A 25,238-nucleotide genomic window follows, 5' to 3' on the forward strand; every position below is an offset into this window, starting at 1 on the left:
GGTGGTTTCAGACTGCATTCTTTCGCGGTGAGTCATGTATTTATTCGATGAATCGGCTGGCGTATGGGTCAAGGGCGGCTTCAGATTCGTTACATTATTGATCAGTTTCTTGAGAGAAGCTTTTTTATTTTCTCAATTATCATATAAAACTGTGGGAGACTTCCGTAAACATAAGGAAATAACTTCAATAAAAACTTATTGTAGATCATCATGTATCCCAAAGAAGTTTTTTCTTATTCCTAGTTTCAAAAGACATGCTAATAAGGTCATTTAGGGCAACCCTCGGTCGTACGAATTTGAGACTTTTTCAATCACCAATGATAAAAGGAAACTTTATCGTTTAACTTTTTGAAGAGTTTTAGTTTTGTAGATATTGCGTCTGGAATACTCGTGATACGCCACTGGGTGTGTGACTTTAGTTGGTTATTAACTTGAGTTTGACCTGAGTCTGAGTCATCCCACTTACCATTTCAAGAGAAATAATGTTCTGTTACTGTTACATTCTTTTAACCATTCCTACCTTTGGGGTGGGACTAGGCCATGACGTTAAAGTTAACTTTTATGGTTTTTACAGAATATGACTACCGTAGGGGAATTAGGTATTTATCAAATTTCTTTTTGTCTCGGATTAGATCTGCGGTTATTTATTTATATGATAATTATTGCATATTTATAATTATTGTGTAAACAGCTGTTTGATATGTTTTACAGTTACTGAGAATCGAGAAGATATTCCTTTGAAACAAGGAAAGAAATCAAGGAAATGGTATGCCTGTAACGAGGATTTATTCAGTGGTTCCAAGTATATCACCTTTGCCTTCAGCACCTTGACCATAATTATCACTTTGGCCCTGCTCATACAAATTTATTATGGAGACTATCAAGTAAGTTATACTTTCTAAATGTACTTGTGATGAACTGTTTGGAACCTTTGGTGTAGTTTTTTTTCCAACACCAAACCGTTATTTTAGATCAGTTTGATCTTCCTGGTGTTGGGAAAAATCTCCAGTAATATTCCTTTCTAAATGTGTACCAATATATTTTGACTACTTAACAATAAATAAATTAACAAAATATGTATGTAATAATTGGTAGGTACCTAATCGATGTATCCCTGTAAAAATGTTTTATGTGAATCAATTCATCTAATATTTTTCCTCCATCTTCTCGGATATTCAAGGGTTATATCCTGGGTGCACAAAGTTCAATCTGTTAAAATTGACATAAGCCATCCTTAGATATCGTATTAGTTTCTAAAAACTGAAACATAAAGAATCGATGAGAATCAGCCTTCTTCATCAGAAAATAATTGTAGAGAAAAATTTACACATTTAACCTGTGATATTTTTGAGTCTATAAAGTCTCCGCAATTATTAATAGGCCAAGATATTTACAGGCTTATTATTTTCAAATAAGTTACTCGGACAAGGTTATCTGAACCAATTATATAACTAATAACATTTAGACTGGACAATAAATGTAACTAACAATGGAATGAACAAAACCAAACAGGTGAGTCAGTGTTGTCTGTCGTCTTATACACGATAAAGAACCTTCAAAACTTGTCAAAGATAGTTCTGAATTTAGATTCGCTTATACAGATATTATATCTTTTGAGAATAAGAAAGCAGTTCATTTGGGAAAAAATATTTGGAGAAGTTTGATGGATCACTACAAGGGGGCTCATTTATGGAAAAATGAGAATGTTCATTCCCATATATTTGCCTAGTCAAGGATAGGATTCTTGAGCAGCAATGTAAAAACCAAGGATAAAACTGGAACCTTTGGTGTACAATGAATCCATAACAATCAGTTTTCCCAATCACCAGAACTGTATTACTCTCCTCAACACGCGTTTTGCCAACCAACTTGGCATCCACTTGGTTGGTGAAATGCTCGTCAAAATGAGTATTGCAGTTCTGGTGTTTGGGATAAGTGTTTGTTTTGGATGCTAAAGTTAATTCCTATGATTTCACACTTTATAGAATTCCCGAGCCGCATGAGTCATGATATTGGGTTGAAATATCCATAATCGGTAATTCAAATGAAGCAAAGTTTTGAGTTGTTTTGATCTGAATTCTGAATAACAAAGTGCATAACAAATCCGAACAGTTTAGATCACATGGCAAGATTTTGTGTAGAAATAGTAGATCCCTTAAAGTCCTACGTTCCTCAAATCCCAATTTGTAAGCACAGATACATAAAAATTGATTCTGGACTGATTATATTTTATTAATAATGAGACCATACAGTTGATGCATATTCTAGAATTGATCTAAAATAGGTCGGTTCTCAATGATTTTCTATTCAAGCCAATAGAATTCCTACTAATGAAACCCAGTAGTCGTAGAGATCTATAACTATAGAATTCATGTGATGAAGAAAAGAGAATTGAAACTTTCTATTTTTTTTACCACTAAAACTAACGTTACTGCAGTTTCGTCCTATAAGGACATTTGCAAACTTTTACCTAACCTAGAATGAGCTAATTAGAAAACCATGATGGAGATATTGAAAATTTCGCTTCCTTAGAGGAATCAAAAGATTGATGGCATTGTTAATTATATTGTAAAAAGTATCAACCGCGTAGTCACCAAACAAGTAAATGCTATCAGTATATGAGTTAGATATCTATTCAACTAACAAACGGTGATTAATATACGAATTTACAGCAGATTTAAAAGGAAGATTGCCAAATCAATTATAATAAACTTTCTCCTAATGCCAACTCTCACAAAGATTTGCTCGATATTGTGAGAATCAGTAGTAATTAGCTTTGCTTCAAAACCTTTCTTAACTGCTATCAGGACTTCACCAACTCTATCCATATCACACATTTCATAGTTACAATGAATTCTTAAAATATTATTATATTGACCCAAATTAATTTTCGCATCAAATAAACCATTATGAAGCTGAGTCTAAACTAACAAAATTACATCTAGATTAGACCTGATTGCCACCTGGCTAAATTTATTAAGCCTTGTTCGCAAACTGCCAGCATTCTAACAGTAAATTGACACTACATTAGCCTTAACTAGTTTTTTTTTTTTTCGTTACAGAAATTTGAGCTCGTTTCTTACTGTTGCATATTGTAGTTATTGCCTTGGTATTCTGTAAGGGGCTATTATATGAGTCAGATATCTTCCGCTTGTTAACAAAGAGCGTGTTGTACCGTTAGTTGAGAGTTTATGACTACTTGGTCTTAATCTGGAGCTGGACTTCCCTGTTTTGGGCATACAACCTTGACATCATGAATATGGACATTCACATTTCTCAAAATCTCATCACTTTTTCCAGTGTTATATGACACTTTTTCTGAGATTTGACTACTGGATTCAGAAACGTTAAAAACAATTAAATTGTTAGCTCTTGGAATGTGCTAAGGGACTTCCTTCAAAATAGCCTCTTCATTAGCAACTGGACATCCATTCATTTCAACATAATAAAAAGCTCATTAGTATGCAAATAAATTCTTTTTTTTTAAGATGATGTATGCAGGCAACTTATTTGACTGTGATCTTCGCTATGGTTAATCATTTTCCCATCAATCACTTTAATATGCTTTTTCATCAACCTATTAAAAACCTAACTTTTGAAAATAGTTCATCATCCTCATTTAAGAAAGAAAATAGGATTGGGTCGTGGAGGCTTTCAATGAAGAAACAGGCCTTCTGCCGTTCAAAATATAAAATGAAATCTTCAGCTGAAAGCTCTGCACACTCTTTATAATACCACTAAGAACAGTTTGTACAGCAAATACTGCCTTTTATTGCGATTAAATGGCATTGCAAACACCTCATATATTAGCAATGTTCCACAGAAATAAAAAAAATATGTTGGGATCACTCCGAAGCAAAGAAAACTATAATATATACTCAAAAAATGTAACCCGTGTTAGGAATCACACGTTAAAAGGTAAGACCTCGTTAATCCTTAGCTCGCACAAGTTTCGACTTCTGAGGGTTGTCGTTCGTAGGGGTGCGACAGCTGGTTAACGGAAAAACAGACAGAGAACTAGCCTTAAATTAGGATATACCCAGTTTTTCTAAAACATAAAAACTTACTGATCTATCAACGCCTGTATCAAAGTATTCTACAGTCTGTATCAAAGTATTCAACAACTGAAGAGCAAATATTCATATATTCTTGTGTTTACTCACTGGATTATTGAAAAGTTAAATTTTCAAGATTGTTTTCTAATTATCCTTCAGAAAAATGCATTTTGCATTGCATTGCATTTTTGAGTAACAGAAACTTATATTGCACTTTGCACTCATCTTAATGTCGTTTGATAAGGATAAAATGAGAATTATAGAAATGGTCCCCATTCAATCTACATTACCATTCTAATATCAATTTCCGAACGATTATCACAGAATATAACACAAATGTACTTACCCACCAATAATATCAAATGATTTTGAGAAAGGTGAACAGAGTTAATTTCAAGTTATCATTGAAAAACTAAAAAGGCTGTGGTGCATGAAAACATTTGAACAACAGGCCTTAGAAACCATATTGTTCGCTGTTTTTCGTAGAAGATATGATCATGGTATGGCAGCGTGGTAAAGAGCAATTGAAAGAATTTCTTTTATATCTGACCTCAATCAAAAAATACAATTAAGGATGGAAGGGGAAACCCAAGGAACGATCGCCTTCTTGGGTGTACCAGTGAACAGACATGAAGTTGGGAAATTAGTTCTTGAAGTGTATAGGAAACTCCTCATGCACACAGACAGGTAGCTGAGTAAAAACTGCAACCACCAACCAAGACACGTATCTGTGAGATTTTTTCCACAGAACTGTATTATCTGAATAAATCTAGTACGGTCAATAGACTTAGGTCATTCTTGTCCCCCAAATATGAGTTGCAGTATTCGTGGTTCCGGTTCCCTTTCAGTGGAAGAGCTTCATGAAGCAAGAGCCAAAACCCTTCATCACTTGGAAGGATCGATCGCAGCTTAAGAAATGGTTCTTATGCAGATTATGTGAAACATGTTCTACCTTACGAATCAGTGAGAGTTGTCCCGAAAATTTTGAGAAGAATATTGGATTAGATAATTTAGGAAACACTTGCTACATGTATATCATTTCACAAATGTTGTTTATGACAAAGAATTTTAAGAACGAGGTTTTAACGATGAACGAGAACGTTTCCTACTTATTCACCAAACTCAAACACCTCTTCATGCAGCTGCAGTTTTGTAAGAATGTATCATCGTTCCCTCCAACCGATTTCCTGGAGTCTTTGAAGTTCTCTAGATATTCGTTAGGACAACAAGAGGATTGTTCTGAATTCTCGGGGTTCTTGTTGAATACTTTTTGTGGGCAAAATAATAGCAGAATCAATACTCCTGACCGTTCTGGATTGAATGATTCCATGCAGTCCATCTTGTCTTGTGTTTGTAAATCTTTTGCTGAAAAAATCCTCACTTGTTTACTTTGTAGTAAATGTTAAAGAGGTAGCGTTAAGAAGGTCCGTACAAAGCTTATTGTTAAATCATCTGAAAATGTAATTTTTAACAGGTGATGATCGACTGTATTGCCAAACATGCGCCAAAATAACTGACTGTTTTAAGGAAACAAGTATAGCTGAGGCACCAGTCAATCTAATAAACACTGATGATCTTCAAACAAGACTCAACCTCTGACGGAAGCACCAAACTCTTTCGATGGTTCCAAATAGATGAACACTTCAATCTAGCAGACCACTATTATAATATTCATGCAGTCATTGTTCACTGTGGTTCTGGCATTGAATTTGGTCATTATTACGCCTTGGTCAAAGACGAAACGGACTGGTTTAATTTTCTGAATGATTGGGCCGTTACTTGATGAAGATTCATAGTAATTTCAAAAAATACACCTCACGATTTGATCTCCACAAACTTTATTTGAAAAATATATCACATGTTTCGCTAGCACAGTAGCTTTTCGAGTGATTTATGAAAAACTGGTTTAAGTTTGACGATAGTCACGAAGTGTTCTGGCGATGTATTGAATTTATTGGAGCCTCTGGAGACACCCTACATTTTGTTTTATGAGAGAGAGGACCAAGATCTTCCGATGATGTGGTGCTGCAGGTTTTTCCGGGTTTGCCTGCAGCTGAAAAAGCAAATGTGCCATTGGAATCAATGAAGTCGCCCCGGAGCGCCCATTAATTTTTATTGTTGTTTTATAATTTGTAAAAATTAGGTTATTAACTAATGTACCTATATCTAAAAAAATAATCACGCTCAAAAACACGCTTTTAAAAAACATCGAACTAATACTAGTATTAAATATTAGTATTTTTCGTTCGTTATTGTTTTGAGCATTTTTTTTTATATTTTTAACTTTTCAGTTCGATGTTTTTTAGTTTTTTGAACTATATTTTTTCATTTTTTAGTTTCGTATGCTATAAAACGTGTTTTGTAGTCTTTTTAAATTATATTTATTTTATCTAAACTTTGGGATCAATCAGCCGTATATTGTTTAGAAAAATGACCATTGATATTTTCCGATTCCGGAGAGGGAGTCTGAAAATCAGCTACCAAGCCCAAAGAAGGCAACAGGAGCTCAAAGGAGGATTACAAATAAGGCAGCAGGCTCGCGCGTCAATAAAAAAAATACCTGCAGCGCCATCTGGCCGCGAATAGATCAAGCAATAATGTCGATAATTTTGTCAAATACAGATCCCGAGAATTCAAACGGAAATAAATATGAAATGAAAAGGAGAGTTACAAACAAATATACAGACATACATACAGGTGAAGCTAATAAAAGCGTGATAAAAAATGCATTCAAAGGGAATAGATGTAGTGAAGCAGATTTAAATCAGGGAACACAGTTCAGGAAAGAGAGAAATAGATATGTCAATGGAAAAGCTTTCCTGCCCTACATAAAGACTGTTAGGACCGGATTTGAATAATACTGGAAAACCACAAGATGTTGAAATATTTACATTTTATTCTTTATTTACTGATTATTTTGTGGCACAAGTTGTTATTTGTGCATGAAATGGAGAACGTTATATTTCAAATAAACGACAAAATACCGCAGTGTTATGCCTTTTTATTATAAACGTACATCACTACCAATACATGACATGGAACACAAACCCATAGACACAAGTGAAGAATGTGTACCTTGCTATTGTAGATCGTGTGATAGCAATAGTTATATGATGGAATTAGCCGATACTTGATGAAAATCCATAATTAACGTATTCAAAAACACTTTATTGTGAGATTTCACTAAACAGTTTTACAATATAATTTTTGCCATTGCTATTGACGTATTCAAAAACACTTCATTGTGAGATTTTCACTAAACAGTTTCACAAAATAATTTTTGTGTTTTTGAATACATCAATAGCAATGGCATATTGTGTTCCTGGCCATTTCTATACCTGTATCATATCAATGGTAAAATAAAGAATTTATTATCATTCATATGAATATAATAATGATACAACTAATTCTCCTATCTCACTTTTCACTGTTTTACGACATAGAAGAGAAAAAAACGAACTAATAACGAACATAGCCCAAGAGTTGGATGATGTGAAATCGTTATATCACTCAAAATGTTTTTGCATTAATGTAAAGAAAACAAATGTAGCATTTTTTTAATTCGAATATGATAATCTCACCTTGGATAAATATTAATTTAAAAATTAATGGTAAATTGAGATTTGTGACTGATTCAGATAGAAAATACTTCACATAGAAAATCTGTTAAAAAAAATCTGTTTTCCGTTAATCAGCTGTCGCCCCCATACGAACGACAACTCTCAGAAGTTGAGAAACTTGTGCAAGCTAAGGACTAACGAGGTCTTGCCTTTTAACGTGTGATTTCTAACACGATTAGAAAGCCAAATTAGTCACTCCTGAAAATATAACCCTTTTTATTTATTCAATAAAGTCCAGTAGTTTTTTTCGAAGATATCTGCACTGTTTAATTTCATGTTGATAAAAGATGATTTCTTTAGATATACCTATGATGAAATTGGCCGATACTTGATGAAAATCCATAACTAACGTATTCAAAAAAACACTCTACCGTGAGATTTTCACGAACAGTTTTACAAAAACGCAACACGTGTTTCGCCATGACTTCTTCGGGGGTGTCGTTACTTTAAATACACAAAGTGTTTTTTTAATACCGTATTAGGAATCACACGTTAAAAGGTAAGACCTCGTTAGTCCTTAGTCCTTAGTTTCTCAACTTCTGAGAGTTGTCGTTCGTATGGGGGCGACAGCTGATTAACGGAAAAACAGATTTTAAACATAATACTTTTGATAATTTCTTTGAAATACTACAGTGTCCAAAACCAACATTACGCCTACACACCAGATCTGCAACACTCTTCTTGAGGCCATCCAGGCCATCAAGAAATAACTTAATTTAGTCTAATCTCTGATATTAGTCTGATTCATCTTCTGTGACCACGTGAAAATCGCGTCGGGGAGAATGTTTCAGTCCTGGTGTATGGAAGCAGTGATTGTTTTAGATTTATGCTATGCTAGAGATTCTAGTTTCGGTCAAACAGGGAGGTTGAAACGTCCAAAATTCTCCCTGTTTTTAGAAAAGTGGATCACATTTTTAAAACTCTAATTATTATTCTTCCTCAGTACCTTGGTTATTATAAAAAGCGACCGCGTTGGAAGTAGGAAAGCAATCAAAATCAAGGAAAATATTAATTTATCAAATAGAATTGTTTTATTTTTTGCAGAAATTAAAATTAAAAACTTGAATTTCAATGATGAAGGAATTAAATAGATATTTAAACTGTTTTTCACATTATTTCCTAACTGAATTGGCCTTGGAAATGACGAAATTGGTATTTATATCATTTTGAAAGTAAATTACCACCTCAGAAAATTCTCTCTTCAGTACCTTAGAAGATCTTTTTCAGCAAATAATGGTACTTTATCGGCCGTAAATCCTTCAATTTCAAAGTGCTCTCTTATCGTATAATTTTCTTAATGCTGTTATCATTTTTTTTTTTAATTAACCTCTTATCCTTTATTTCTTTGACATTCTAGGCAAACCTCCCGAAAATTTCATAAATATGCAAATTTTGTATTCTTCACACATATAACATCCCATATTTTGGAATAGCAATCTTGACTTACATAATTTTAGTGAAACAGACAACGAATATTATTTTTGCTTGGAGCAGTTGATTAGCCAGATTGGTTTCTGCTCTGAAATTTGGTGGCATATGATTATACATTTTCTGGCTTCTATATATGAGTATTTTTTTTTGTGAGAGTAGTTTTGCTTATATTGTTAAACATATATTATTGCTAGGACACTGGACAAGTCCATTGAATATCTTTGCAGATTTTTTAATTTGAATCTGAAAGCTCAATCAATAGGAATTGTATTTCTTGAATATTAAATTGAAGTTTCATTCATTGATTGTTATTATCTTGAGCTAAACATAAGTCAAAGTGAAATTTCGAATGGAGCTATTAATAAAAAATTTCAATATGATGCGAAATTCACTGGCTGCATTGTATAAGGCATGTCTCATAATAAACCTTATTTTACAGGTAGTGCCACATGGTAGTGTTGCTACAGACAGTTTAGAATGTTCGAAAATAGGAACTACAATTTTGAAAAATGGGGGAAATGCAGTAGATGCTGCTATAGCAAGTGCCTTTTGTTTGTCAGTTGTCACGCCTCATGTTACTGGGCTTGATGCGTAAGTTATGTTTGCTAATACAACAAATGAGTTTACATATGTCATTTTTGCTTTAAAATTATTTCTTATTAGACAGGAGACAATTTTTTCTAAGCACTGTTACCAATTTTTCAAAACACTATTACCAAGTTTTCAAAACATTAAAATATTGAATTGAAGGGGTTATATTTTTAGGAGTGATTAATTTTTGGGAAAGAAAGTTTTTGGCTTTCTACTACTCCATCTTGATACAAAAAAATGTGGAAATCTTCCAAAGAAAGTAAGAAAGTTATCAATTTGAAAATAAGTAACTCTATACATAGATGTGTAGATCTTGCTGAGTAGAGAAAAGTATCTTCTGTATAATTCAGTGTTCATATGAAAGTATTTATTTCGAAAGAATTTTTTTTCTCTCATGTAATTCAATGTTTATATGAAAATAGCTGTTTCAGGAGGGCTTTCTTCCAGTTTGTGACTGAAAGTTGCTTCTTTGCATGATCTACACATCCACGTATAGAGTTACTTATTTTCAAATTGATTACTTCCTTCCTTTATTTGGAAGATTCCCACATTTTTTTGTATGAAGATGGAGTAGTAGAAAGCCAAAAACTTTCTTTCCCAAAAATCAAAATATTATATTATGACTGAATACTTCACATCTTAAATGACCATCAGTATGATTGCTGTCATCTATCTTTGCCATAATTCAGTTGAGAACCAAAGTCACAGAGGGTATTGAGGTGTTGTGCTATCAAAATGCTTGGTAGTATCTGACCTGAGGGTTCACTAACTAAACATTTATGACTCCACATCTTTCTCAAAGAAAGAAGTTTTTTTTCAAATATATTTGTCAAAAATACTGATATTCCCCAAAGAACAACCCGACCAACAAGGCGACGGTAATTGAATAGAATTTAATGATGAAAAACTCTGCTGTTAGATTTCTTTTAAGAAGCTGAAACTGTTAGAACCTGACATGCGAGAGTACTATGGACTTTCCTGTGTCGATTAATCTGCTGGTTATCAGTACCATCCGTCTGATTGGAAACAAACATTACATGCAACCTTTTTATTCTGGAACATCAAATGAGGAGTTGGGAACTACAGCTGCCCATTGCTTTGAGGTTCAAAACTTCTTAAACAATTCCTTCCAGAAATTCTTTTATTTGGAAAATCAACCTTTTATGTGGAATAAATTATTCGAGTGAATTGGTTAAGGCTTTCGCGGCCGAGATTTTCAGTGTTATTATCTTCATTCGGGTTTGAAGGCCGTCTTACTTTGGAACTGCATGCTAACGTTTCGCCGGCACGAGTGGCTGGCTTCTTCAGAGGTGATTTGTAGTGATGACTGGTGATTTGTAGTTCGTAGGTTGTATTTGTGTTGACTCAGGTAATCCGAACATCGCAGAAACTAGATTAGGTCAAATAAATAAATTGGCAGTAGCGGAACACACGGTTACTGAAGGAGATCACAGGATATTGTTTGAAGATTTGAAACTACTTGCCCCAGATCATGGATACCACAATCGGCTTGTACGGGAAGCCATAGAAATCCATAAACTTACGGAAAACTACAACAGAAAAGAGGAGGCGGTAACGCTTAACCGAATTTGGAATGCCATACTAAAAGATGCTTAAGTGGCAACAGTGCAATGCAATATCACGTCATTAACATTTAATAACACTTCGGCCAATAGCAAGGCATCAACAAGAGTGGCAGACTACCTGAGTCAACATAAATACAACCTACAAACTAGAAATCACCAGCCATTGGTGAATCATCAAGATGAATAAACGTTAGGATGCAGTTCCAAACTACGACGGCCTTTAAACCCAAATGAAGATAGTAACACTGAATTCTTCAAGTCATCTTTCCAAATATAATCTATAGAAATTTAAATTCAATATGCACAGGCACCACTCTCTGAACCTTAAGGGTATTTCTGGCATTGCTTATATACATATAAGTAAAATAAATATGTCAACCTTGTTGAACAATTCCCATGAACATATCTATAGAAAAAAAATTATTTACAACCTTATTAATGTTCATTATGCAACAAAAAAATCATTAGAGCAGTTAGCGGAACTAATGAAATGAAAAGAAAGAACTGGGACTCATAATTAACATTTCAAGATATTCAAACTATGAATTCAACAGATAAAAACAGAATATATAAAGTATAATTAGATCTTGCATCTTATTCGTTAATTTTTTTTTACAGAGAAGGCCATTTATTGATTTACGATCACAAAACAAGACTCCCACCAAATGTGATAGATTTCAGTGATTCATCAGCAGTTTCAGAACATTTGCCCAGATTGATCCTAGGATTAGCTTTTACACATAAGCATTTTGGAAGATTACCATGGAAAGATTTAGTGGAACCTGCTGCATTATTAGCCAGGTAAAATTGGCGTTATATAGATTACCCCTATATCATACTTATTACTATACTATTTTTGTAATAGAATAGAAGTTATATGAGTTGAATAAGATACTTTGTATAAATAGTTTCTGATACTTACAAGGGTATACTCTCCTAAATGAAGTGATATTTTTCATTGTTTGTTCAAAGACAAGGTTATGTGGTTTCACCCATGTTGGTTAAAGCAATTACCATTTCAAAATCCGAGGATCTCTATGGTCAGTTAGAACCAGGTCAACTTTTACTGCAAGAATATTTAGCTGCAACACTTGATAAAATTTCCAGTATATCAGAAGATGGTATAAATCCATTATTGACCTCTATCATCATTTTAATAACTTTTTTTTTCAGAACTATATAACTTTTTGAATGAAATGAATAGACCACAAATAACCCAAGCAAATCAAGTGACTTTCAATAAACATTATGTGTTTGTTCCATCCAGTACCTCTATTGGACCTTTGGTGGGATCTGCTTTGAACAAAATTGCAAAATTAAATTTCACCAAAGAGGAAAGTCAGCAACCAGAATATTTATATCATTTGGCTGATATTTCCAAAACAATGTTTATTGAAAATCAAATGGACCTAAAATTCCATCACGGTACTTTTTCTAATGTTGCTGTTATTGATAAGGATGACAAATATGTATCTCTTGTAACGTAAGTTAATAACATACACCACTCACTTACCATCCTTTCACTTTTCATTAATGAAAACCTTGAATTTGCCCTAAATGGTTGTGTTACTTTTTTTTTTAACAACAGTGTATGAATGTCCCAATACTAGTCTTATTATTAAAAAAAAGTAAAATTGAAGTAAAAGTTTGGTCTATGTGCGAGCTATAATAATATTGTTGTTATATAAGGTATAATTTCATATAATTTTTAGTGGTATGTATGGATTATTTGGTTCGGGTGAAATGACTGCACATGGCTATGTTTTGGATGTTAAAAATAAAACAAAACCAAGTAGCAGAGTAGCTATGATAGTAACTGATGGAATCTTGATATGTGGCAGAAGAATGGTGTTTGGAGCAAATGATTTGACATCATCAACTGAAATGATAACTTCTTTATTGACAGCAAATGAAAATATCACCGAAAGCATTGAAGCGCCTAGATTTTATATTCTCACCAATGGGACTATGGGAACTGAAAGTAAAGTTATTACTCAAGTTTGTAACATTTTTTATTTGTTATTTTTTAGGAGCACACTCCCCCTATTTCAGTAATGAAACGATAAAATACTTCAAATTGATAACCCCTGATCCAATTCCAGTGGCTGAACCATACCAAAGTATTAATATTGTAGAAAAAGTCAAGGATAATTTAAGCTCCCATTCTGATAGTAGAGGCGGGGGAATCGCTGTTAGATTTTGAAACATTCTACTGGCACTTTGGCTGTGGCATTTTTTATTAATAAATTCATGCTTTCATGTTTTTTGTACTAAGTACTTAATAGTTCTTTAATGATTGTACTCAAGTTTTTACAAATGATTTTCTCTGGCTGTGAATATACTATTTATTGTTTAATTAGTAAATAATATTTATTACATTGTTATAAACAGTTTAAACTAATAAAATTAAAACACAGTGACATTATGTACTTTCATTCATCATGTATTTATTAGCTCACACTATTGTTAATTCTTGATTGCTTCAGTTCAGTTGATTTCTTATAAACTTTTTGATACTGAAATTTCAAAACTATCTATTGAACTATTTGTTAATTATTCAAAACAATGGTTTCATACTCATGTACCTAATATAAAAAGATAATGTTTAAAAATATTAACATCAAATATTCTACCTGTTGTTTATGATGATTTGAAACACAAATAAAATAGATAATTAAAGATCTATTTAACGTAGAGTAAGGTCGAGAAAAATAACATGAATTTTGATATAACATAAATTTTTATGATGGTCACTATGAAAAATATTCAAATTAAGGATTTGCAGTCTGAAAAAATTTGCTTCCCGGATTAGTTCCAAAAAGACAATGAAACTAATGAAGGTGTTTTCAAGAAAACGACCCACAAGAGGCCTGATTTCAATTTGTATACTTTTTTAAATGATGTTCAGGTAATGGTAATCTACGCTTATCCAGATATTTTGAACTTATCTAATTTTATGAACTCTGTTAAAAAAGTGGAAATGTTTTGGTTGATTTCCGGATTTTGCCGTGGTCTTCTTCGGTTATAATCTCCAAACGTTTAAACTACAACTGCGGTAGTGGCGTAGTTGAAGTACTTTTCTTAACGTGTCAACTGAATAAAGTTCAGTTGAAGAAGATCACGGCAAAACCCGGAAACCAACCAAAAAATTGATGCCAGCCGTGAAAGCCTACATTCCTATATAAAGTGGAAATTGATAAAATATGAATGTCTTATAATTTGAGCCTTGAAGGTAAATTCTGGAGCATGGTAGTTTATTCCATCAAGGCTTTTTGAGGCCCTCTAGCATGATGAAGGTTAGTTTTCATAAGAATGACTTATTGTAACATCTGTATTTGTTCTTTAGTTTTGCAGTCTCATCCGAGTCTAAAACCTGACACATGATAGAATTGGATCAAAGTTGGTTTCAATTACATACAGTCCACATTTAGACTATGGTGAAGCTAGCAGTAGGTACCTAGCTACTGGAGGCCGGAGGTATACCATAAGTAAGGGGTCTGGAATTTGATGTATATTTTTGATCTTGACAAATTGGAATATGATCAGATCATGTCAATATCCTCCTGATGAAAGTTATAGGAGTTCAACTTCTCCAGAAATATATTAGAGGAGGTGAAATGATGTCAATTAGATCGACTGAAGTGTACTCATTATTTTCGAGGATTTTGATGATAGGTTCTATCAATTTATTGATGATAGCTCATAACTCTTACAAGATTGAAAATTCAATGCATAGTGTAAAATATTAGTAGGTACGTCTTACATGATGCAATATTAATGTTTAGTGTAAATTATTATTACTAGCAGTATCAGAGGTGTCTAGAACTCTTGAATTTTTATTGGAAAAATACAGCATTAAAATATTTTTTGAACTTTAACGAATGTTCTGTCCATTGCAAACTTTAACTAACCTTTGTAGTTTATTTTCATAAGATACAGAATTCCTGTTCACGCTTCATTCACGGGGTTCGAGGGCGAGAAAGTATCTAATAAAAACATCATTTTCTTTTTTGACAATAATTGATTGTATAATTTAGCTAATGACATACATTCTTTGCCTAACAAAAACATTTGTGCAAAAATTAAGAATTCCTATTCACGGGGTATCAGATTGAAGACAGTATCAACCTGATTCACCTAAATCAGAGGAGAAAAGCCTCCCTGGCTGAATTTAATATATCAGAGATGACAGCATCAACGTGATAGCATTAAGGTGGGAATCTATCTTCCTGAATCTATTCCAACGGTAGTGGTTGATTTCAGACATGCTCAGCTAGTTCCTTCCAATACAAATTTTACTCTTCCCCTTGGGAATGAAAGGAAAGTTTGATTACCCTTAAATTGTTTTTGTATTTAAAAATAATCATAAGTATCTCAACTCTAGTTTTAATTTCAATTTATTTACATTAAAATTTTGTAAACCTGACTTTGTACCTTGCCATTGAAATGAATGAAATTAACAAGTTCTTGCTGAGAACTTTTGTTTATCGTGATCTCATGAACTTTTTAGCAGAGTTTCAACCTATCACATTGAACAAAAATGTCCAGGAATATTTTAGTGGGTATCTGAAAGTTAATAACTAAACATGAAATTGGTGCATATATATTTTATGGAGGAAACTAACATTACATAAATAACTTAAAGAAAAACTTAAAATGTCTATCACAAAACTATATCACTAAAAAATATGGCTATATATTTTAAGACAAGCCATGTCAAATGATTATAACACACAACTCCATCAATATATTTATATATACAAAAACTTTATTTTTTCATGTTGAAAGTTACGAATAAGTCTTAGTAGAGGTCCAATACACTAAGAGAGTCCAGATGATGCACATAACTTTTAATATCAAGTTTACTCTAGAAGATAGAAAAAAAATTAAGTAATGGCTCGTATAATATTCAAAACTTTAACAAGCATCCCAAACACCAGACTTCGCAAGACAAATACAAACTGGCAAAAAAATGTGAATTTTCACAATGAAAGCAAAGGTAAGGGACATTTATCTGGTTTTCATCATGAAATTTTTAAAATAAAACACTTCATAATTTATTTTTATTACGTGATCATTTTTGACTAGTGCAACTTGCATTGAGAAGTGCGCAAATATATGAGGATTCTATAGAAATATATGCACGTTTAGTAGTATTAAAATAACCATAATTTACTTACAAAATAACATATTTCAGAGGAATATTATTCTGCAAAAATTGTAGACAAAAGGAGATGAAATAGCTTATAATTTCATAAGCATACATTCTATTTCAAAATCAGTTTATAATTTCATAAGCATACATTCTATTTCAAAATCAGTTATTTTAGTAAAAAATTAGAAAAGCATTCGTGTAAAAACTTCAGTTGAGAATAGAAAACGAAGTTTACTATGGTAATACTAAGAATAGAGAGTAAATTGAGTGCATCCTGTCTCTATTATTGATTAGTTGAAATTGAAAATGAAACATAATAAAATAAAATATAAATATTGACAACACTAAAAAAATAATATCAGTATCATGAAAGTCATGGTAACTTAACCAATATTCTGAGAATTCAAATGAAAAAATACAAATGCAGAATAATATCAAAGATCAGTGGTGACCTTTCAAGCTGCTACAACTCTGAGAATCTTTGATTATAGGCACAGATTCTCTTCGAGATTCTTTATTAAATTTGTCATGTTTTAATGGCACACTTTCTCTCCTGACTATATTGACATGAGATATGAAAGTTGGAGTAGTATTTGGAATGTTCGAGTGGGCTACTGGAATATTGTGAAAATCCTTTTTATTTGCCACCTCCTTTATTGAAGTTAAAGTCTTACTGAGCCAAGGTGGCCAACTATTTTTTGCAGTGTTGAATTCCAATTCTGCTGCTCTCAACTGATGGGTCAAATTCTACAAAAAACAGATTGAAGAAATTAAAGAGCAGATTCAACATATTTATCAGTAAATGGTTGAATAAAAAAAGAAAAAACTATCAACTAATTTTATACTAAACTCAGAAAATATGATTTTAAATATTTTTCGAATAAACATTAATTTATAATAAGTAATGATAATAATAATTGAAAACACTTTTCCCTCACTAGAACAAAAATGCTGTTTCACAACGCGCGTTTCACTAACCAAGTTAGCATCATCAGGAGATGACTGAGACACACAGACTGATTCTGAGTCATCTTCTGATGATGCTAACTTGGTAAAAGAAACGCGCGTCGAGGGACAGCAATTTTGTTCTAGTGAGCCACAGACCGATTCTTAGTCACCTTCTGATTGTTTTAGTGAGGAAAACGTGCTTTCAATAGATTCATTTCACGCCAGACGTTCCAAATTCCATTTATCAAATAATAATAAAAATTCATTGCACATTTTTTGTATAAAGATGAAGAAGTAAAAAGCCAAAACCTTTCCCATATTCTTCAACTTATAAACATTTACAAACCTAGAATTTACACAATGTTAGATTCAGAATGTATGTTTTTATTATTCCCTCTATATATAGGTTTTCTATTTAGTTTTTTTTTGGGGTGTCATCGGCATCGACTACTTAGGTCATTAGCCTCGTGTCCTGGGTAGCACCGTTAACAACTCTCCGAGCCACCTAGGGAGCATCATATCTATTCGCAATCCGTTAGCCATGTAACGTTGCAGAATCATCCCAGCTTCAACTAGATAAATTCTCTAGAGAAAAATATCTGGTCGAGGTTGAGATTGAACTCACGACCTTCTGAGGTGCATTACCACTGCGACAATTCACCGCTCTATTTAGTTTATGTGATGTCTGAAAATATTTTCAGAGTTAAATTAAATTTGTTAGAAAGAAGATTTTGATTAGAATTGTCAAATAAATAGAATTTTAAAAAGGTTCGACGTGGGTGCTTTGTTCACTCAGTCAATCGGCCGATGTGTGTGTAGATGGTTCAATCCCCAGGCTGAACGCTCGATTTTCACATGCTATTGTCCAACCCGTGTTAGAAATCACACGTTAAAAGGTAAGACCTCGTTAGTCCTAAGCTCGCATAAGTTTCGACTTCTGAGGGTTGTCATTCGTACGATAGCTAGTTAAACATATTAAATGGACACGTAATAAAACAATTACAATTTGTGCTTTATATAACCCACCTACTTAACCTCCTACCTACTTAATGACTGAAAAAAAGCGATTTTGGTGTAATTTGAAAGTTTGAAAATGTCCTTATAGGATGAAACTGCAGTAATGTTAGTTACAAATAAAAGTGGTAAAAACATAGAAAGTTTCAATTCTCTTTTCTTCACTATGATCTCCTACCACGTAGTAACGGCTACATCCATCAATTTATTGAAATATTAAATTATTGTCTTCAATAGATTTATTCTCATACTCAATCCCCTAAATGATACATTTTACTCACTTGATATATATTTATCAATGACAATAACATTTAATTCTTACGTCCATTGAATTCAGTCTATTTTATTTCTATTCGGTTCAATATTCCCCATATTATTTTTGCATTACGCATGTTTTTTGCAGTTCGATGCAGGTATTTGAATACTGTATAGCATATACTTAAGAGACATTTTTTGCGAAAGAGTCAGTGTTTCTTAACCCTTTTCGAGTTCATAATTTTCCATAAAGTGAAAATGGAACAAAAGTAAACCAATACAGAATCTGCTGAAGTGTAATAATGGCAAAACTTGATTCAGTCAGTGTTTCTTAACCCTTTTCGAATTCATAATTTTCCATAATGTGAAAATGGAACAAAAGTAAACCAATACAGAATCTGCTGAAGTGTAATAATCGCAAAACTTGATTCAGTTTTGTAAATTTTTGAGATTGAGGAAGAAACTAACAACAATAAGAAACTTTAAAACATATAAGTTACATGATAAGTACCTGTGTGCATAAAATAATGCATAATTATCCTTTTAGACTTCAGTGGAAACTAATCTATGTACCTATCTGCTTACATCATATACCTAAACTTTTTATAGTTGCAATAGGCAATAATATGGAATATTTGAAGGGGCTGTGATGAACAATACAGGATCTGAAGAAAAACTACATCCCGAATATTCCGACCTTAGTGATGGATTTAACGAAGTCTATCATCAGCCTTCCTTCTCACCTATTTCCAAAGATGGAAACTCAAGACTTCCAAGGGGTCTTTCTACAGATTTGTCTGCTCCTGACATTTCACCTATCAAGAAAACGCTAAAGAATCAGTAATGTAAATCTATGGAATACAGAGCTTAACACGCAACTGAGGCTAGAAGAAAAAAGTTACATTTGTTTTGAAAATTATGAACAGACCGCTCCAAAACTACTTCTAAATTTCAGAAATTAGGTGGACCAAGGTAGAGACTCAAACGTGCTTCACTTACAGATGACGACTTTCATTTACTTTACTTACCACAGATATTTCCCAATCAGTGAAAGAAGATCCAAAAGCTTTGAAATATTTTGAAGAATTTATAAAGGCACTCCCAAAAATTGAAACTCACTACTGCAGGGTTTCTTTATATGAATTATACTTTGAGCAAAACTGGGCCAGCTCCAGGGAGATGCAAAGCCATTTAATGGAAAAGTGAAAGGAAGAAAATGAGATGTCTTTTTCAAAGGGTACATTCTAATGTACCATTATAAAAATGACCTTGGATATCTACAAACCTAAAAAAAGTGTTGCCAACTGAGTGATGAATATTAAAATAAACACATTGAGAAGAAACGATTAGCACGAAAAGATAAGTTAGAGAGAAAAAGTTACCTGAGAAGAAAACAAGACCTTATGCTCTATTTATGAAACACTGACCCATTACTTGATGAAAATTATTAACATTTTCGATGGTAATTATACAGTTCAAACACTATAAATTTTATTCAAGACACGTTTTGCTACTCGGTAGCTTCATCAGTCACACTAGTACATCAAACTATTCTACAATGTCTCATATGGCAATAGATAATTGCAAAACTTGATTAGATAAATGATTAATCCTGGTATTAATATTACTTCTAGGAAATCACTTAATTTATAAATATGTTGACATTTAAATATTGGCATTTCCAGCCAAAACTTAATTAGGTGTATGATTAATTCTGGCAAAACAAACGCTTCTTAAATATAATTTATAGTGTGAGAATTGTATAATTATTATTATGGATAAGGCTTCACTGTTGATCTGTAAACATTATTGCTTTATCCTCACTTGAACGTGACCGCTTACTATTACAAAATTGAAATAAAAGTCCATTATCTCACATATTTCGATACGACAAATAAAAAGTGGATGGCTGGTGGTGGGTTAGAGATTAACTTTTTCTGCTCAATTACCATTAAATATTAGAAAAGCCAGCTTTCTGAGCACAAACCAAACCAGAATCGAAATGCCAAAATGATCCAATCATTATTAGACATGAGTGTGTAAGAGGGAGTAACAATTGAATAGGAATGGTTGGAGATCAGCCACGTTAGATGAAGGCCGACTCCATCCACGAAATTATTGGAAAAAAAACTAAGAAACAGAAGTGTATTTGCCAGCAGTTAAATTGAACATAACAAGAACTGTGGCTTCACCACAGACTTTTTAAAATTGTTCCTTTCAGAAGAATCAGGTCCGGAAGTTGAAAACAGGACACATGTGTTAATAACTTGGTTGGCCTTCAGTATACACCGAAGGAAGAAATGAATTACAAATTGTCTTTCAAAGAAAACATGTGCTCTTAAATTGGCGGAATTGCTGCATCACTCTGGACACTGTCCCATTGACAAAAAGAACAGAAACATTTATTCCGCGAGAGTACCATTCTTTTCATGATGATTTAATTTACAAATGAAGTATTGTTATTAGCTATTATTTTTCCCCTTTGGTTTATACTATTTAGATGCTTTAGTGCAAAAAAAGGATGTATGTCAATATCAATAACCAACATCTCCAAATAATGTGTCATATGTCATAATAACATTAAAGAGAAAATCAGAGAAAACCTTTCCTGTTCAATGCAACAAAACATTTCATTACAGATTTAAAACCCGGTGAGAAAAGTATTTTTGTAAGAGAACTCAGCTACAAACAATCACCAAATGAAATCTCATAGAAAAACATTTTTAATGAGTTTCGGCGTTTTATGTATTTGCCTCGTTGATCGCCGTATATTAATACTGTAATTGACTGTTGCTCGTGTTGTACCGTCTATATTATTTATGTGAGTATGTAGTTCGTTTTTATCATTATTCAACACCTTTTTGTATTGAGATTTTTACTAAGATATTTTTGGCTGTGATAATATTGTCCGACATATTATTCCTCAGATAAAAAAGGGGAGAAATCGCATTATTTAATTTTTTTCATCTCCTGTAAACTCTATTGCTTTTACCAACTCTTTTGCGCTTATTTGGATTTCCTGTACAAACCATTGTAGTTTCTTGGTAATGAATAAATGTTTAATATATAGTATATAATCAAAACAACCAGTAAGATTTGTAAGAAAATAAATTCGCCTCTTGCTCATATAGTCAATAAATTTTTGTCAGGAAAATATTCATTCATTCTAATGGTCTCGAAATCTCTAATGATTCATCTGTCAAATATTTGAAGAGTGCAAGGTTTTAAGTGAATCATTACACTACATTATGTTACATGGATATATCATCAATACAGCAATAAAGTGTTCCTGTCCATATACTATGTCACTGGTAAAGTAAAAAATATATTGGAAATAGTTTTCCTAAATTGAATTTTTATTAACTTATATGCAAAACTTTAGCTGCACAAGATGATCATTTTTTTATTGCAAATCACTACACTGTTGCAAAATAAGACAAAACTTATATGAAACTTCTTAGTTTTGACTATACTTCATTCTAGACATATTTTCTTCAATTTAGTGCCATATTGAATATGGTGTTTTTCTATAAAATCCAAATAGGCTAATTGAAATTCATTTAATATTTGTTGTAAGTGAATTAGGGAAAGAATCAATTTACTGGAGTTTTCTCCCAACACCAAGATGATCACTTGGTGATCGAAACACGTGTCGAGGTGTTAAAAATAACGATTTGGTGTTGGGAAAAAACTCCAGTAATTTTCATTACTACACCAAAGGTTCCAAACAGTGCATCATAATGTAATATTTGTCTATTATATTGTGTATTTTCATATTTCATTATAGTTTACAATCCGAATTAGAGACGACCTTCTCCCATATATTTAATCTGATAAAAAGTATTTTATATGAAATGTATTAGCATGTTAAAAAATAAATTGCGAGTAGGTTGGCTGAAAAAATCTCGGCCAGACTATGATCAATTAAAAGGTCAAAAATGAATTTTTCAATGATTACACTTATCTGTTTAATGAACAAATTTTATACTAACAGATGCCCATAGAATTTTCAAAAGTTGGTTGGCTATTTTTTTCTGCCATAACTATTGGGATGGCAGGAATAAACAGATTAGTCGAAACTAGTAATCTACAATCATCTATTAAATAAATAAATCTTTTATCAAAATAAGTGCTTTTTTGGGAAAGAAAGTTTTTGGCTTTCTACTACTCCATCTTGATACAAAAAACAAGGATGAGGGAATCTTCCAAGGCGAAACATCGGTGTATACCAGTGGGGGTGACAGTGTTCCATGTGAGTGCAATTTATTACCATTCATTTAAAGTAGAACTCATGTGAATGATATCTGATTTTTATTCCACAACGAATGTTTGAAATACAAACTGAGTAGAGAAAAGTATCTTCTGTATAATTCAGTGTTCATATAGAAGTATTTGTTTCGAAAGAATTTTTTTTTCAAGTAATTCAATGTTTATATGAAAGTAGCTGTTTCAGGAGGACTTTGTTTCAGCTTGTGTCTGAAAGTTACTTCTTTGCATGATCTACACATCCATGTATAGAGTTACTTATTTTAAAATTGATTACTTCCTTCCTTTCCTTGGAAGATTCCCTCATCCTTGTTTTTTGTATCAAGATGGAGTAGTAGAAAGCCAAAAATTTTCTTTCCCAAAAATTAATCACTCCTAAAAATATAACCCCTTCAATTTAAGTGCTTTTTATTGCAACACAATGATAAAGTTGTGTTTGCGAAAAATTTTGTCTGAATGACGGTTGGCCAGCTTTGAAAAAAGCTCCGAGCGAACCGTCACGTAGAACAGAAGAGTTCGTAACATTGCGGCTAGACGCGGTGTGTCCCTCGGGTGAAAGAATGTGCATGCTATTTGTCCGTGTAATTGAAAAAGATAACGATAGACTAGATTATTTTGGAGTAACTAAACACAAGGACGCAACTCGTGCAGCTGCGTCCTCTTCTATCATACAGGACAGTTCGTTTGGAACTCTTTGTCATACATCTTCACTCGCATCAAAATTTCGCTTTTCAAAGGTAGCCAACCGTCATTTGAACCAAATTTTTCATACTGTTAGCGCTTATGTTGCTATATGATTTATTTATGTATTTTTGCTTTTATCAAAATATATTTCCTTTCTGATATTTTTTATTCAAAGTAAAAGAAAAACAAATACTACTGACCCAAAAATATACAGCCAACATAAAATTGTTTATCTCAGTTACTCTACCTTAATTGTGGAATACAAAATTTTCAACAGTATTGACAAAAAATTCATTTCAGTTAATATAATAAATCACAAACAATAATGAATGAGTTCATATCAATCTGTTCTACAGACAACAATTAGGAGAAAATCAGTTTCAATATCATTACAATAAACTAATTTCTGTATAGAATAGCTGTTCTTCATTATGAAATCCTCTAGATCCCCTTATTTACGAAATTGTGATCTACTAATCATTAACTGAGTTAATGACTTGACTTTTGATTAATATTCAAAGATTTTCACAAAGTTTTTCAAAAGACGTGTATTTGAATTTCTATTTATCTAATTGTATCAAGACAGCCACATGTCGAATGTTTTTTGACAAAATTGTAAACAAATCGAGATGTACAAGAAACTACAGATGTACAGCATTTATGCATGTTGACAAAATTCAAGTCGATATTACCTGATTTCTACACTCAGCCTCGACATGTGCAAGTTTAGTTTGAGCCAACTCAAGTTCCAACTCTCTTATTCGTTCAGTCTCATTCATTTGATCTTCTGTTGCTAATGTCAATTCTGGGTTGTACTTTGTGAAAGCGGCAGAACACCTCTCACATCTTGATACTAGTGACTAAAAAAGATGGGAAGGTAATTTGGTAAAAATAAAAATATAATCTAAAAGCAGAATCAAAGAAAGGGGCAATAAATAACAAATTTTCACTTTTTTCAGGGTATCCAGTTGTGTGAAAAATTAATGAACAATAGATTCAATGAATGTAAACTTTCACGACCAGAGATAACTGTGTGACAGCTATTTTCCGGCTGACAATGTATTGTAGATGGTGTTAGATGAGTAGGCAATACTTTCTATTTCTCTACTAAACTCTTGAACTGTTGAAAAGAACAATAATATTGCATATTGATTACTGAATGTAAAAATAATGAACAAAAATGAGAATAATGAGCCTAAGGACACCATGATTATTCTATATTATCGTACACACAGAAATCTTTCGAAAATCATCTGTGTTCCTTTTCTGAAGTCCCACAATAAATCGTAGATTGCACTTAAAAATTGTTCAAAAATATTAGTTCAATTTCTTTTGAATGACAGATTTGAATACACAATATACTGAATACTGGATTCTAGTTGGTATGAAAATTCCCCAGTTCAATTTCTGTTTACCTTGGCATATTCCCGGTTGCTTTCAACATTTTGCAAGCAACTCCTATCAATTTTCTGTCGGTTTTGGTCAATCAGATTTTACAAATATGCTTCGATTTGAAAAAAGTTATGGAGATGTGATTCAATTGTTACATCAAGTTTTATTGCTTTTGTCAAAACAAAGGTATTGAATTCTAAAACGAATATGAAATTTTCTGTTCTATCCTATGTTATTTGAC

The 25,238-nt window shown here is 32.5% G+C and overlaps 2 protein-coding genes across 5 annotated transcripts in view; one reads left to right on the forward strand and one right to left on the reverse strand.

Annotated features, from left to right (window-relative positions):
• The window catches only part of LOC111507166 (glutathione hydrolase 7), a 51,328-nt gene extending 37,623 nt beyond the window's left edge, over window positions 1-13,705 (forward strand). Inside the window, exons 1-8 of one of the 2 annotated variants that reach the window (XM_023162434.2) lie at window positions 437-599; window positions 712-884; window positions 9,546-9,697; window positions 11,902-12,084; window positions 12,256-12,404; window positions 12,457-12,766; window positions 12,996-13,264; window positions 13,314-13,705. In XM_023162434.2, coding sequence (XP_023018202.2) covers window positions 578-599; window positions 712-884; window positions 9,546-9,697; window positions 11,902-12,084; window positions 12,256-12,404; window positions 12,457-12,766; window positions 12,996-13,264; window positions 13,314-13,486 — 1,431 coding nt within the window. In that variant the 5' untranslated portion in view covers window positions 437-577 and the 3' untranslated portion in view covers window positions 13,487-13,705. Of the gene's footprint in view, window positions 1-436; window positions 600-711; window positions 885-9,545; window positions 9,698-11,901; window positions 12,085-12,255; window positions 12,405-12,456; window positions 12,767-12,995; window positions 13,265-13,313 lie in introns of those variants that run through there. The other variant, XM_074173018.1, reaches the window with a different exon arrangement.
• Window positions 13,706-15,870: 2,165 nt separating this feature from the next.
• Window positions 15,871-25,238, reverse strand: part of GAPcenA (GTPase activating protein and centrosome-associated) — a 37,960-nt gene continuing 28,592 nt past the window's right edge. For 2 of the 3 annotated variants that reach the window (XM_023162432.2, XM_023162431.2), the window contains exons 13-14: window positions 24,298-24,465; window positions 15,871-17,185 (exon numbers count right to left, since the gene is read on the reverse strand). In XM_023162432.2, coding sequence (XP_023018200.1) covers window positions 16,880-17,185; window positions 24,298-24,465 — 474 coding nt within the window. In that variant the 3' untranslated portion in view covers window positions 15,871-16,879. The remainder of the gene's footprint in view (window positions 17,186-24,297; window positions 24,466-25,238) is intronic. The other variant, XM_023162433.2, reaches the window with a different exon arrangement.

Source organism: Leptinotarsa decemlineata, unplaced genomic scaffold, assembly GCF_025532065.1.
Source record: "Leptinotarsa decemlineata unplaced genomic scaffold, Ldec_3_MD MMD2_tig00000199_RagTag_RagTag, whole genome shotgun sequence".
Taxonomy (NCBI): Eukaryota; Metazoa; Arthropoda; class Insecta; order Coleoptera; family Chrysomelidae; genus Leptinotarsa; species Leptinotarsa decemlineata.